Here is a 14,398-nt window from a genome sequence, read left to right as displayed (position 1 = left end):
TCCATATCAGTCCTGATTGGGGGCAGCATCATTGTGCCAGGCTGGTCAACGCTGGCCTCACTGAGATGGGCTCAGGCCCAGCTGGTAGCTCTCTCGGTCCTATTCAGGTTCCCTAACAAGGAGTGACTTGGAAATTCTGTTCTGATGGGACTGTGGGTAAAGAAGAGCATCGGAAGGCAGAGAGCTTCACTTAGCTTACTAGCCTTGTGACTTCAAGCCAATTCCTGAACCTTCCCTCCATTTCTTCATCTGTAAAATGGAGATAATAATAGTACATACTGGGTGGGCTAGCACACATGGAGTACTCAGACCAGTTCCGGGCACGCACGAAGTGCTAAATAAGTTGAACAGCTAAAAAACTAACTGGATACATGAGTGCTATTAGTATTTATTAAAGCCTGGGAGTTGGGTGGATAGATCTGGGGAAAACCGAGGTTGCTCTGACCTTGACCATTTCTGTAGACTCACCTCCATCAAGTACCACCTGAATCCACAGAGGTTCCCCGAAGACAGTGCGGCAGAGAGGGCTGGCTCCCAACGTCGACAGGCCGGAGCACCCAGTCACGCTGAGCCTTTCCGTCTTGTCTTGGATTGTCACGTGCTTCTGAGCCATCACATGCCACTCACTGGTTGTGCACTCGGCGAACACAATAAATTCCCCAGGGGCTGTGAACTGGTGGGTCACGTTGCTGGATAAACTGCCAGCAATAGTTAGTGTTGGCCATGTTGGGGACGCACAAACACATGCATTCACACACGTGTGCACATATGCACTCACCTACCTTGCACCTCCCCTGCCCTGCAAAGATAAACAGGTGAAGAAAGAGATGCTACGTGACCAAGCCCTTGGTGTTCACAAAGGTTACGTTGAGATGTCTAGAGCAGGTGGGAGTGGAAGAAATAGCAGTGACCAATCAGGGACTTGAATATTTGGTTACACGTCCTTTTTCTGCTATTTATTCCCTCTGTGGCTCACTTAAATCCCCCTCGTCTGTAAAATGCTATGCCCCAGCCTACCTTTCTGAACCATATTTTCCCCATCTGTAAAATGGGGTCATATTCCAAATGTATCAGAATGATAGAAGCTTGGCTTCTCATTTCGCCGAGAGAACTGATTGAAAATCGCCAATGTGGCCCATAAAGACCATCAAGTCCCTTCTTGACCTCACCCCCATCTCCTGCCACACCCCTCCCAGCTGTATGTCCGCTCTGCCCTCTTTTCGGTTCCTGGAATGTGCCACCTCCCGTCTGCCTCAAGGCCTGCAGGTGTGCTGTTCTTTGCTGGGAAGGCTCTCGGCTCGTCTCTCTGCTCACACTCATGCTCTTCCTTTGGTGCTCAGCTTAAACATCACCTCCTCATGGAAGCCCTCCTTAGGTTCCCCATAAAGGCAATGCTGTAGCTCGGCTGCTTCTCCTGGGTGACACTCATTCCTTGTGTGCTTGCTCTGCCACTGGCATTCTTCCCCGCTAGGTCGTCTGCACAGACGGTGTCTGTCTAGATCTCCGTTATAAATCCGGCACCTAACACAGCGCCTAGCATAGAGGGCGTGCTGAGAAATATTTGACAAATGAGCATATTTGTGAAAAGGCTTGCAAAACGGTAGCTGGATTTTTGGTGCCTGCCAAGAGTAAAGCCACCACCTGTCTCTTCCATTGATTACGACTTTAGGCAAAATTCAAAAAGAAACTTGCTGAGGACTCTGAAAAGTAAACAACAGCAGACAGATTGGGGAGGAAAGCCCAGGCTTTAAGAATTACTCGTAAAAATGGGACTTTCCTGTTTCGTGTCTTTTTTCTTTTTTAATCTCCTTTATATCTTGGCTTTGTCCCTAGGGTACCCTGAGTCATGGAACTGTACAATGAATGAAGAAAACAAAAACCCCAAGAGAAATCCCCTCTGTTTAGCCAAGAGAACCAGGAAAAGAGACCCAGTGAGTCTGAGGGCACAGAAAATAATACCTGGTTTTGTTTTGTGTCATTTCTCTTTTTTTCTCTTTTGGCCATGCCCTAGGCTGTTCTCCCTCTTGGAGCTGCACTGACAGTGTAGGGTGATGCAGACACCTAATTCCCAAGAGAAAACCCATCTTTGTATCCAGAGGAGCCGTGAAGAGAGATGTGTGGGAGCTGAAGATTGTGGGGGAGACCCTGAAAATGAGAGATGTGGAGAAGAGGGGCCCCCACTTCCATGAACAACCCAGCACAAACTATGAGCTCACTCACATATTATGCACGTGCAAAGTAGAGCCAAAGACACACAGCCAAGGCTTTGTTTGAGTCAGACTACAACATAACACCATCCTGAGTGTCCCATGAGCGGGGCCAACCCAAACAGGTTTGGAAATGACACCAACATGGGAACCACCACTCACAGAAGGCAAGTCATAAAGTGTGGTCTGAACCTAACCAGGTGGGTTGCCTGCTAAAACAAAACAAAAATCTATTTTCCAGAGGATTTTAACTGGATCCAAAGTCTCAGACCCTACTATCAAAATGTCCAGAATATAATCCAAAATTGCTTGATGATACACAAAGAATGAGGAAAATCTGACCCAATCTCAAGTGAAAACATAATAGATGTCAGCTTTCAGGTGACTCAGGGGTTGGAATTATCAGACAGACTTGAAATCAGCTATTTCAGCCATGCTCCATGACATAAAAGTAAACCCTCTTTAAATGAATGGAAAGCCAGACATTCTAAGCAGAGAAACAGAAACTTTTTTTTAATGAAAATTTTAGAAATAAACAGTATCTGAAATAAAAAATTCACTGGATGCTTGCAATAGCAGAATAGTGATGACAGAAAAAAGTCAGTGAACTTGAGCGAAGAGCAAGAGAAAGTATCCAAGCTGAAGAAAAGATAAATTGACATCTTAATAAAACATTAAATTTTTAAAAATGAGTAGAGCATCAGCAACCTGTATGACAATATCAAAAAAGAAAGCAGTTGTATCATGGGAGGACCAGTGAGAAGAGATAGATCGGTGTAGAAAAATACACTGAAGAAATAATGGGTGAAAACTTACCCAGTTTGGCAAAATACATACATGTAAAGATTCAAGAAACTCCATGGATCCCCCACAAAAGGGGAAAAGTTAAAGAAAACCATGCACACACATACAGTAATAAAACTGCTGAAAATCAAAGGTAAAGAAAAAAAAATCTCAAAACAAGCCTGAAAAATGACACATTGCATATAAAGAAAACAGTGATGTGACTGACTGTAGATTTCCCTTCAAAAGCATGGCAGTCAGAAGACAGTGACATCTTTAAATGTTGAAAGAAAAGAATTGTCAACACCTAATTCTATATCCAGCAAAAATGTCCTCCAGGAAGTGAAGCAAAATAAAGACGTTCTCAGGAATAAAGAAATCCTCTAAGAGAATTTGTTGCCAAAAAGTCTATAAAAGAAGTGTTTAAGGGAGTTTTTCCAGCAGAAAAGAAATGATACCAGAGGGAAACTTTGAATTTCAAGGGTGAAGGAAGAGCACAAGTAATGGTAAACATTTTGGTAAATTCATAGACTGGTAACATTTTGGTAAATTCAGTCCCCTCGTAGGGCTCTGTGCTGACAGCTCAGAGCCTGGAGCCTGTTTTGGGTTCTGTGTCTCCCTCTCTCTGCCCCTCCCTGGCTTGTGCTTGCTCTCTCTCTCTCTCAAAAGTAAATAAACTAAAAAAAAAAAAAAAAAAAAAAAAAAAAAAAGATTTTCAATATATGTAAATGTCCTACATATGAGAACTATAATATAGAGGAGGGTGAGCAAAGGGACCTATATGCCAGTAAAGCTTCAACATTTTAATGAAGTAAAATATGAACTCCATATAGACTGTGTAAGGTTGGATATGTATATTGTAATCCATGAAGCAACTACTAAAAAAGTAATAAAAAGATCTATAACCAAAAAAGCTGATAGATATGTTAAAATGGAATGCTAAAAATATTCAAATAATCCAAAAGAAGGCAAGAGAGGAGAAGAACAGAGGGAAAATAAACAGAGGAGCAAACAGAAAACAAGAAAATAGTGGACCTAAATCCAACTATATCAATAATTACATTACTTATAAATGATCTAAACACACCAATTGTTGTGCCAGATGGGATTAAAAAAAAAAAGTCTCAACCATAGACTGTCTATAAGAAGTCCACTTTAAATATAATGATAAGGGGGCACCTGCGTGGCTCAGTCAGTTAAAGCAGCTGATTCTTGGTTCCAGCTCAGGTCATGATCTCATGGTTCATGGGATTGAGCCCTGCATTGGGCTCTGCACCGACAACACAAAGCCTGCTTGGGATTCTCTCTCTCCGATTCTCTCCCTCCCTCTCTCTCTCCCTGCTCATGTTCTCACCCTCACTCTCTCTCTCAAAATAAATAAACTTTTAAAAAATTAATAAATATAATGACATGGATAGGTTAAAAGTAAAAGTGTAAAAGTTTCACCAGCAAACACTAATCAAAAGGACGCTGGAGTAGGCTCTACTAATAACAGACCACGTGGATTTCAGAACAAGAAAACACTAACTCTTTTCAGTCACGGGAAGGATGGTTTTGAATAGCAAAATCTGGGCTGTTTTTCAGGGATCTTGCTGGGAAAAGTGACTCATTCCATTCCTTCAGCTCTCCTGCCAACTGAAAGTGCTCAGGAACGAAAGGCAGAGAAACGGACTTTTCCTGATTTGTCTCCCAGTGATCTCACTGGAGGCAGAAGACAGCAAAGTGCTTTTAGAAACTGCTGCCAACAAAGGGAAGATCTGCTCGGAGTACAAAGCAACGGAGGCAACAACCTAACATTTTTTGGTGATCCTCCGAGCCAGCAGTGCCATTCCTGGGTGCAAACCCAACAGAAATGCAGCAAAGACATGCGCTCCAATGTTCACAGCCACATAGTTTGTAATCGTCCAAAGGGGAAACCACCCAAAAGGACTACCGGCCCTAGAAAGGAATAAGTAAAGCAAGGAATATCCATGTGATGGAATGTTCTACAGAAATGAGAACAAAGAAGTCACAGTTATACACAACAATATGGATACATCTCAAAAATGTACTGTTGAGAAGTCAGACACAAAAGACAATACACTTTATGATTCCATTTATAGAAGTTTCGAACGGGTCACACTGATCGACAGTGGTAGAAATGGGTAGACTTGGGGGCCCCGGGAGGACTCTTGGGAGACTGGTCATATTTTGTTTCTTGATCTGAGTACGAGTTACATGGGTGTAGACATTTCACTTTGTAGAAGTTAACTGAGTTGTATCTTTTTGTGCAGTTTTTTGTACATATTTATGCCTCAATAAAAAGTTTAAAACTTAGTCGAAGACACTGCCACTCACTGATTTGCACATGCTGCTTTGATCATTTACATTAATGGGATGTGGCTTTTCTTTAAAAAGAAAGAAAATGGGGAAGAGAGCTCACATTTTTTATCTTTGCTCAGAATGTCCAATTGTTAAGAATACCAAGGTCTGTACCATTTTGTTAATGTCACTCACAAGTTGCTAGCCGGCTTGGTGGATAAAGCCACCTGACCAAATTGGGCAGTGTGGTAGAATGCAAAGGGTAGAAAGCCGGAAGTGAGGTCTCCAGAGCTCCGTCAGTCACCTGTGTAACCTAATGACTCAACCACTCTGAGTCTCAGCTCCCTTGTCCATACAGTGAGGTGAGAGCCATTCCTGGCTGGGTCGTTGTGAGGTTTAAAGGAGACCATGGCTGAGTAGGTACCTGGTATGTGATAGGCTCAAATATTGTGGGGTTTTGTGTGTGTATGTGTGTATAATAGGATGGCATTTATGCCACTTAGCCTCTTAAAAATAAAAGTAGTATATACTTCTGTAATATTAACATAATGGCAACAATTACCCATTTTTAAGAATCAACTCTGTGCCAATTATTTTCTTCTTTGTAGTCCCATTTAGCCCTTAAAATTACCCAGTGACTATTAGTAACTCTTGCAACAGTATTAACAATCACAGATCATGTAGCCAAATGGCCTAAATATTCTTAAGTACCCTCTGTAGTGGATGTGAGTCACCCAGATTCTGCACTTCAAGGCCGAGGTCTGCCCCTCCCCGGCACTCTGGTGTGTTAGTGGCCAAGGCCTCACAGATGAATCCATCTCCAGGAATTCCCCTTGGCCAAAGGGAGCAGCCTCCCCCCCCTCCTCCCCTGCAGGGTGCCTTCCTGCATCCCATGGCTGCTCTGTGCCAGAGCGCTGAGGCTCCACTCTCTTGCCTCAGTCCTGTCAGGTCCCGGCTCTAGAGTTCTCTGTGGGGATGGGAAGGGCCTGTGTTGCTAGTGCATCCCATTGTACCTTCTGCCCCTGCTCCATCATGGAACCCCCCTCCCCCGGGAAACCTGCTGTACCCCAAATCAGTTTCCTGGTGCCCAACCTACATGTTCTCCTAAAAACAATTTCTCCAAACTGGCTGGCATATCAAGGCTCTTTATCAGCAGACTCCTTTTGAGTTTTCCAGCAGCATCTTTCATTTTCCCCCACATACCCTGAACTCCTGCTGTAACGCGAGGTGCTCGCAGTTACCTGAGGAGGCCACGCCCCTTCACATCCCTGTTGTCCCTTTCTCTGCCTCCGTAGCTCCTGCCTGGTTCCCCAGAAAGACTTCAGTCCTTTATGAACATAACCTTCCACATAATTCCTCTGAGCTTCCCAACATCCTGTGTACATCTAGGCCCCTCTGAATTTTGTTCTGTCTTACGAAATACCGATTTCCAGGGAAGCGGCCCCTCCAGATTCAGCTACGTGTGGAGGCAGCTCTGAATAGACCCCAAAATGATGGCAATCCCCTGATCTGTCGGTAGGTGGCGCTGAGACACCCAACGCTGGACGAGGACAAATTTCACCTTCGCAAATTGGTCCAGGAGGCACACAATAAATTACAGAAACGTATAAAGTTTCCTACAACAAACAGTAAAGCAAAACAGCTTGACATTCAAATGAACACAATACATCGGGAGTGCAAGGCAAGAAGAATCTAAAGGAGAAATCCTTTGACTTTATTATGTTTCTATTTCAGATCGGATTCCCCATTAGCTCATGTTGTTGGTCTGCAGTAGAGATGAAGTGGCCCATTTAGGTCTTAGCTTATCATGACTTAAGCAAAAGTAGGATGCCGTACAAACACATAAAAGCACAGCGACATTCACTCAAGGTATGTGAACTTAAAATTCATGCCATTTTTAATATTCTAGATTGAGGGCTGAGGCTGCTATTGCTGATCAGGAAGCATCGGAAATGGATTTCCCAAGGTTAACCAAAATGACAGAAGAAGCTGAGTATTTTGGCCTCACCATCCAGAGTTGACTAATACTAGCATTTTGTCTCATTTGCTCCAATTTGTAGCTACTGTTTGTTTGTTTATTACTGGAATGTCTTTGTGTAACTAAAGGTCTTGGCAGGGCTACCGACAGTCGATTTTGACGAATGCCAAATGCAAGTTGTTTAAACTTTGGGGGCCGGACGATTGTATAGCTTAGCATTTGCTGTTTTTTCATTGCCATGGTAGCAAGCAGGAAGAAACCTGCACAACAAGGTCATGGGTATTTGTATCACTTTTGTAACATTTTGTAACATTTCCCCCAAAGCATCTTCACATGTAATTTCTCATTTTACTCCACGAAACAAGGCAGCCACCAATATTAATGCGACAGGGAAGGGAACGGAAACCCAAGACCAGAAATTGTCTCACACACGTTAGCAGCAGCTGGGATTAGAACCTTAGCTTCTGGTCATGCCATTTTATATGGCGGCACAGCACAATGTCTGAGGCCTCAGAGGACTGTTGAGTGTGAAACTTTCCCTCACTGGGGCAGAATTGGGCCAGGGACAGGGCTGGCCCCTCTTGGCCCCACCCCAGCCAGGGCTTCCAGCAATGCTGAGCATGTGCAGGACTGGATTCAGAACCTCTAGCTCCCCACAGGGTAGAACTGCAGATGTTTAGGGTTAGGAAAGGGGCTTACGAGCCTCCATTATTTCCCTGGGGATTCATGTTGAACTGAAGACCCCTGTAAGAAGCCCCCAACCCACTGAGGATCTGGAAATTCTGGATCATTCTGGGGGCACCCAGCAGAGCAGAATGGAGCTTACCCCAGGCCCAGTAGGACTTGGAAATGTTATGAATTGAGTTCAGCTGCCATCAGGCCGGGGAGGTTCTGTTCTCCTAGAGGATGCAGAGTATAATGCCTTCATGCCATGTAATCTGCCAGGGGCTTGAGGGCCTCAGCTTTTATGCCAGACAGTCCTGGCTTGTGTCACCATGTTGCCACTCACAAGCTGTGTGTCTTGGGCACTGCCACTATACCTCTCTGAGCCTCAGCTGCTTTGTCCATGAAAACAAAATAACAGTTACCTAGCTCAACACTGTCCAATAGAAATACAGTGTGAACCACCCATGTGTATGTTCTAAGAGCCACATTGAATAAGTAATACATAAAATTAATTTTAATAATTTATTTTCTTTAACCCAATCTATCCAAAATACTTTCATTTCAACATGTAATCAATATTTAAAAATTAGTGAGGTACTTTACATCTTTTATGAGAGGTTGGTGAGGGGTGGATGAAATCTTCAAAATCCCACGTGTGTTTTAATTAACAGCATATCTTAATTAAGACCTGCCACATTTCAAGTACCCAATAGCTCATGTGGCAAGTGGCTGTTCTGCCGGATAGCATAGATCTAGCTGATAGGGTTTGTAGTGAGGATTAAATGAGATTATATGTGAAAGCTGCTTGGCTGGACTATTGTGAATATTGCTACTATTATTGTTTGTTATTCTTGCCAACAGAAAACATTCCCACATCCATGAGAGCATCTTTTTCACATCATTACCAACTCCTTGGACAGTGACCCAGGAGAGATTCTACACAGAGCGAACCCATAAGGACCCAGCTCTTCAAGACTGTTCACGTGGCCTCCATAGTGAGAAAACCTGTGCATGCCATTTCTGTACGTATGCCCCTTTGTACTGTGGCTCTGCCATTTCTTCCATCAACAAGTGGAGTCTGTTTCTCCACCTGTTGAGCCTGGGTGTGGCCATGGAACTTGCTTTGGCCAATGAGACATTAGAAAATGTGATACAAGTAGAGATTTTAAAAATGCTTGCACAGTAGGCCTTGTTCTCAGTTGCTGCTAGAAACCCTCTGCCACCATGCCAGTGAGGCTAGACTAGCCTGTTGGGTGATTATTATGCAATACATGCCCCTAGCCGACACTCAGCTGACCACCAGACATATACGTGAGGACTTCTGAGGCCATCCACCCCCAGCAAGGCTGGCCAGATAAGCAAAGCCACCTAGCTGACCCAAAGAACCATGAGGAATAATAAATATTATTGTAAGCTACTAAGTTTGGGGATGTTTTGTTATGTGGCAGAAGCTGACTGATACATCCTGACTCAAGGCTCAGAGATTCCTCTTACCTGGGAGGGTAGTAGGGATCAAAAGTGTGGCCATCTCCTGTACTAATTATACACGAAAGGTTTCCAATGTAGGGAGAGAGGAGCCATGTCAGGGAGACGGTAACATTGTCAAAGATGAAACTCTCATTGGACACCATCAGCTGTAGGCCTGCAGATCAAAAAGGAAAATGCTATATGCCATCACAAAGCAAAATTGCATGCTTCTGTTTAAAACATACTCTCTTCTATCCACCTGTCCTTTATCTTTAGGTGGGGCTTTTAAAATTTTTATAATTTTATTTTTACTTTTTTTAATGTTTATTTATTTTTGAAAAAGAGAGAGAGAGAGAGGCAGGGGAGGGGAGGGGCAGAGAAAGAGGGAGACACAGAAGCTGAAGCAGGCTCCAGGCTCTGAACAGTCAGTACAGAGCCCGACGTGGGGCTCAAACCCATAAACTATGAGATCATAACCTGAGCCAAAGTTGGACGCTTAAATGACTGAGCCACCCAGGCACCCCTGTTTTTACTTTTTAAAGTTCTTTTAAATTTTATCTTTCGTTCATAGGTAATACATGCCAAGGTACAGAATTTGAAATGTATAAAGGGTATAGAGTGAGAAAAAAGCCTCTCTCCCCTGTCATCCTGCAGTGTCCCCAGAGGCAATCATTGTTACCAGTATCCAGGGTCACCTTCCAGGGATACCTACAAATTCTAAGCACATACATACTTTTCTGTTCTTACAAATGGTTCATGCTGTGTTCACTATTTGGCATCTTCCTTTTTTTTTTTTTTCACCTAGTATATGTTGGAGATGGTTCTGTATGAACTCAGAAGTGCCTTGTTCTTTTTTTTTTTTTTTAATTTTTTAACATTTATTTGTTTTTGAGAGAGGTAGAGAGACAGAGCGTGAACAGGAAAAGGGCAGAGAGAGAGAGGGAGACACAGAATCCGAAGCAGGTTCCAAGCTCTGAGCTGTCAGCACAGAGCCCCATGTGGGGCTCGAACCCACGAACTGTGAGATCATGACCTGAGCTGAAGTCACACACCCAACCAACTGAGCCACCCAGGTGCCCTTGCCTTGTTCTTTTTAATAGCTGCACAATGTACTCTAATTTATTTAACCAGGATTCTATTGATTGTCTAAAGGTATTTCATCATGTTTAAAAAGACAAAAAAGCCAAGCACCTTTAGGAGGATCTACTTGGCTAAGGTGTTCAAAGATTCATTGTAAGCCATTTCGTGCACATTACATTTTACAAAACCTGAGCTTTCAAAACTGTTATGGAGGACGGGGAGGGGCATAGAATTTGCTGAGGCTTCACACAGCCCCCAGCTAATTTGCGCAGCAGAATCTTTCAGCTTCTGAGCACAAATGAAGAAGGAAAAGATAGAAGAAGCTGAATGCACATCAAAAGGACTTTCCAGAGCTAGTCGGAAAGTCTTCGTGGTCCTGATTCATAGCTGCCTGAGGACACGCAGGCAGCAGCGAGGCCTTTCTGGGCACTGTGGCGGGGGCGGGGGTGGGGGTGGGGTGGGGCACGGGGTGGGGGGACTACTGGATAGAATCTCTCCCTTTACAAGTCAGAAACACTGTGATTAGAGCACACCGGTTCACATGGGGGCAGGATATTTGAAATCAAAATTGGGGCAGAAAATTTGGTCCGGGGTCACCAGACCAATACACTCCCTGGCCTAAGCGACGCATTTGTCCAATGACAGCCACACTGCGACTGGCAGATCTCCAAAGGGCACCCTTTGTCCATTAGCAAAACCACCAACCGGAAAGCACTGCCAAAACATGTGGCCTCTTCTTCCCAGAAAATAGAATGAAGACGTCCCGCTCCCTCTTACTCCACCCAGGCATCTCCAAGACACTAATGGCGCTGGTAAAACTTGTCCCCTTCTCTCTGTAGTACCCCCCCTTCTACACCCATGGACCCTGCTGTCCTGGATCGTCCCTGGGGACCCCAACATTCCCTGACTCGCTCTTTCCCTTCAGAGCTCCCTGCACCGTCAACTCATGTTCTCGGTGGAAAGTGTGTTGTGACTGATTCCCTGGACGGTGGCAGAACGTTGCCTCAGGGGGAAGCAGAGCTCTCATACACGGTTAGTAGGCGTGCAAATCAGCGCGGCCACTTTGGAGTGTAATTTAGCAGCATCTTTGAACATTCAAGCTGCACATACCCTGTGACCCAGCATTCCCTGTACTAGGGACCTCTCCTCTAAACAGAATCCGGCACATGTCAAGATATACGCACGAGAATGAGTGCTGCAGGGTGCACCTAACAACAGAAAATCTGAAGCAGCCTAAATGTCCGTCAACAGGACACTGGTTCGATAAATTTTGACATGATCTTATGATGGGATACTATGCAGTCATTAAAAGAATAAGGTAGTGACTTGGAGAGATGTCCAGAACATATTATTAAGTAAAAAAAAAAAAAAAAAAAAAAATTGAGCTGTAAACTAATATATTTTAAGTGATTATAACTTATGTATATACACTCATACACAGCCATGTCTGAAAACAGTTTAAAAAGCAGGGAAAAGGGGCACCCAGGTGGCCTAGTCAGTTAAACATCCAGCTCTTATCTCGGCTCAGGTCACGATCTCACGTTTCATGAGATCAAGTCCCATGTTGGGCTCTGTGCTGACAGCTTGGAGCCTGCTTGGCATTCTCTCTCTCCCCCCCCCCCCTACCCCTTCCCCACTCATTCTCTCTCTTTGTCTCTCTCATAAATAAATAAACATTAAAAAAAAATAAAGAGCAGGGAAGAACTTACAGTAAACAATTAGCCGTGGTTTCCTTAGGAGGAGTAGGACTGGAGAATTGAAGGGAGGAATTCTTCTTTCTTGATTTATGACAGTTTTATAAATTGTGATTATACATGTTACTTTTAGATCTTTCAAGTTTTTAAAAGTTCATGTGTGATCTAAAATGCAGCCTACGGGCAGGGCAGGGCGGTGGCCCAGGTGGGTGTGGGGTCGGGGAGTGAGACATCTTTTGGCTTTCTTCTGTCAAGCAATGCTGGCCTTATCTGATGTGTTTGTTGGGCCACTCCAGGAAACTGAACTTCTGGCTTGATGGCTCATTTCTGCAACAGGAGCCTCAGACTCTTTACCCCAAGAGGCTAAGCCGGGTGGGGAGGTCAGGCTGCAGGGCACGAGTGGTGGGTGAGGAAGTCTTAGTACACAGATCGACGCCCAGGGGTGTCTTCTCCCAGTGCTCCAAGTGGGGCTGGACCTGGTGTGGAGATCGGGAATTCCCATGGCTAGGCAAGCTGGGGACTCACCTTCCTGGCACTCGTACTGCACCCACAGGTAGCTGCCCTGGGTGGGGCACGGGTCTCCGAAGTAGGTCCCATCTGCGGCCACCTGGCACACCTGCAGCCCCTGGCACTGGCCTGGGAAGTGCCGAATCCCAGAAGGAGCAGGAACAGCAGGAAGGACAGAAAGGGACAGGTTCAGACAGAGATGAATGGCCTCTCATTCATTCATTCACCTGCCTTCCACCCCACAAATATCTGCTGGTGTCCACTGAAGACCAGGCAGGGGCCGAGGTCCTAGGGGGAGAGAGAAGTAGGATTCTTTCCCTCAAGCAGCTCAGGGGCCAGCACAGGGGTTCTCAAATCTTAGAATATGCCAGAATCTTCTGGAAGGCTCTGGAAGATAGAGATTTCCAGGTCCCACCCCCAGTGCTTCTGATTCAGTGGGTGTATATGTCAGCTTAAGAATTTCCTTAGAATTTCCAGGGGCACCTGGGTGGCTCAGTTGGTTAAACATCTGACTTCAGCTCAGGTCATGATCTCACAGTTAGTGAGTTCAAGCCCCAAATCGGTCTTACTGCTGTCAATATAGAGCCTGATTCAGATCCTCTGTCCCCCGTTCTCTGCCTGTCCCCTGCTGACTGACACACTCTATCTCTCTCTCTCTCTTTCCTTCCCTCACTCCCTCCCTCTCTCAAAAATGAGTAAACATTTATAAAAAACTGTTTACTTTTCAAACAAGCTCCCAAGTGATGTTGATGCTGCTGGCCCTGGCACCCCACTTTGAGAACCACTGGTCCAGTAGCATCCAGTCACATGGCCTGAAGTAGGAACTTTCATCCTGAGAACTGGCAAAGAGGGAAAAGATGAGGAATCCTGTCCAGGTGCCCACAGGAAGGAGAAGTGTGGAGAGCCCAGGCCAGAAACTTCAGGTCACCTGCCATCTCTCCCTCCTGCCCATGCAGATGAGTTACATGCCTACACAGAAGCCTGGGAGGAGCGACAGGTGGGTGAGGTGCCCCAGGATGTAGGAATGAGTTCCCACTTCCTGCTGGCTGTCAGCTGGATCCGCCCTTAGCTCTTAGAGGCCATTTTCCAGTCCTTGCGCGTGGCCCTCCATTGTTATCTCAGAGCCAGCAGTAGGGTATCAGACCTGTCTCACACTTAAACTCCGATTTCTCCATTGGCCACATCTCTTTTCTGCCTTTCCCCAGAGAAGGTTCTTTGCTTTTAACGGATCATGTGGTTAAATTGTATCCACTTGGATAATCCAGATTAGGAACTACATCTGCAAAGCCCCTTTGCCATGCAAATTAACACATTCACAGGCAAGGTATCTCATCACACCCAGAGCCCCAGGGATTAGGATGGCAAATCTTGGGGGCCATACTTCTGCCTTCCCCAGACAGGAAGACATAAGAGGGCAGAGGGCTTTTTATCCTGTGTTTTCATCCTCTCTCTGACTGCAGCTCCCTCTGAATAGGCCCTCCCTCATGGACCTCGCTCCCACAGGGCAGCCTCCACCATGATTCTAGCACTTGTGGGATGGCCCTCACTTCTGGTTTTGGTGAGACCATCCACTCAGGTTGTCCCTCTGGCCCTTAGGGGTAGTGGTGACTTTCCGTGGCTGTTTGTGTCAGGGTGGTATCATTATCCCCTGTTTGACTTCTCAGCACTTCCATGACTGGGCAACCAGCTCCCTGCATTAAATTCCCTCTGTTGAA

The 14,398-nt window shown here is 45.2% G+C and overlaps 2 protein-coding genes across 4 annotated transcripts in view; one reads left to right on the top strand and one right to left on the bottom strand.

Annotated features, from left to right (window-relative positions):
- BCO1 (beta-carotene oxygenase 1) overlaps window positions 1-14,398 on the top strand; it is a 176,180-nt gene that overhangs the window by 96,215 nt on the left and 65,567 nt on the right. For all 3 annotated transcript variants that reach the window (XM_047836207.1, XM_047836208.1, XM_047836209.1), the window contains 3 exons: window positions 463-1,931; window positions 7,026-7,160; window positions 8,797-8,957. The gene's annotated coding sequence lies outside the window, so the exon portion shown is untranslated. The remainder of the gene's footprint in view (window positions 1-462; window positions 1,932-7,025; window positions 7,161-8,796; window positions 8,958-14,398) is intronic.
- LOC125153186 (polycystic kidney disease protein 1-like 2) overlaps window positions 1-14,398 on the bottom strand; it is a 99,136-nt gene that overhangs the window by 77,238 nt on the left and 7,500 nt on the right. Inside the window, exons 4-6 of the mRNA XM_047836085.1 lie at window positions 12,702-12,812; window positions 9,430-9,577; window positions 469-698 (exon numbers count right to left, since the gene is read on the bottom strand). Coding sequence (XP_047692041.1) covers window positions 469-698; window positions 9,430-9,577; window positions 12,702-12,812 — 489 coding nt within the window. The remainder of the gene's footprint in view (window positions 1-468; window positions 699-9,429; window positions 9,578-12,701; window positions 12,813-14,398) is intronic.

Source organism: Prionailurus viverrinus, chromosome E2 (assembly GCF_022837055.1).
Source record: "Prionailurus viverrinus isolate Anna chromosome E2, UM_Priviv_1.0, whole genome shotgun sequence".
NCBI classification, from domain to species: domain Eukaryota; kingdom Metazoa; phylum Chordata; class Mammalia; order Carnivora; family Felidae; genus Prionailurus; species Prionailurus viverrinus.
Note: the sequence above shows the minus strand (reverse complement) of the source record. Positions and strands in the feature narration are given on the sequence as shown.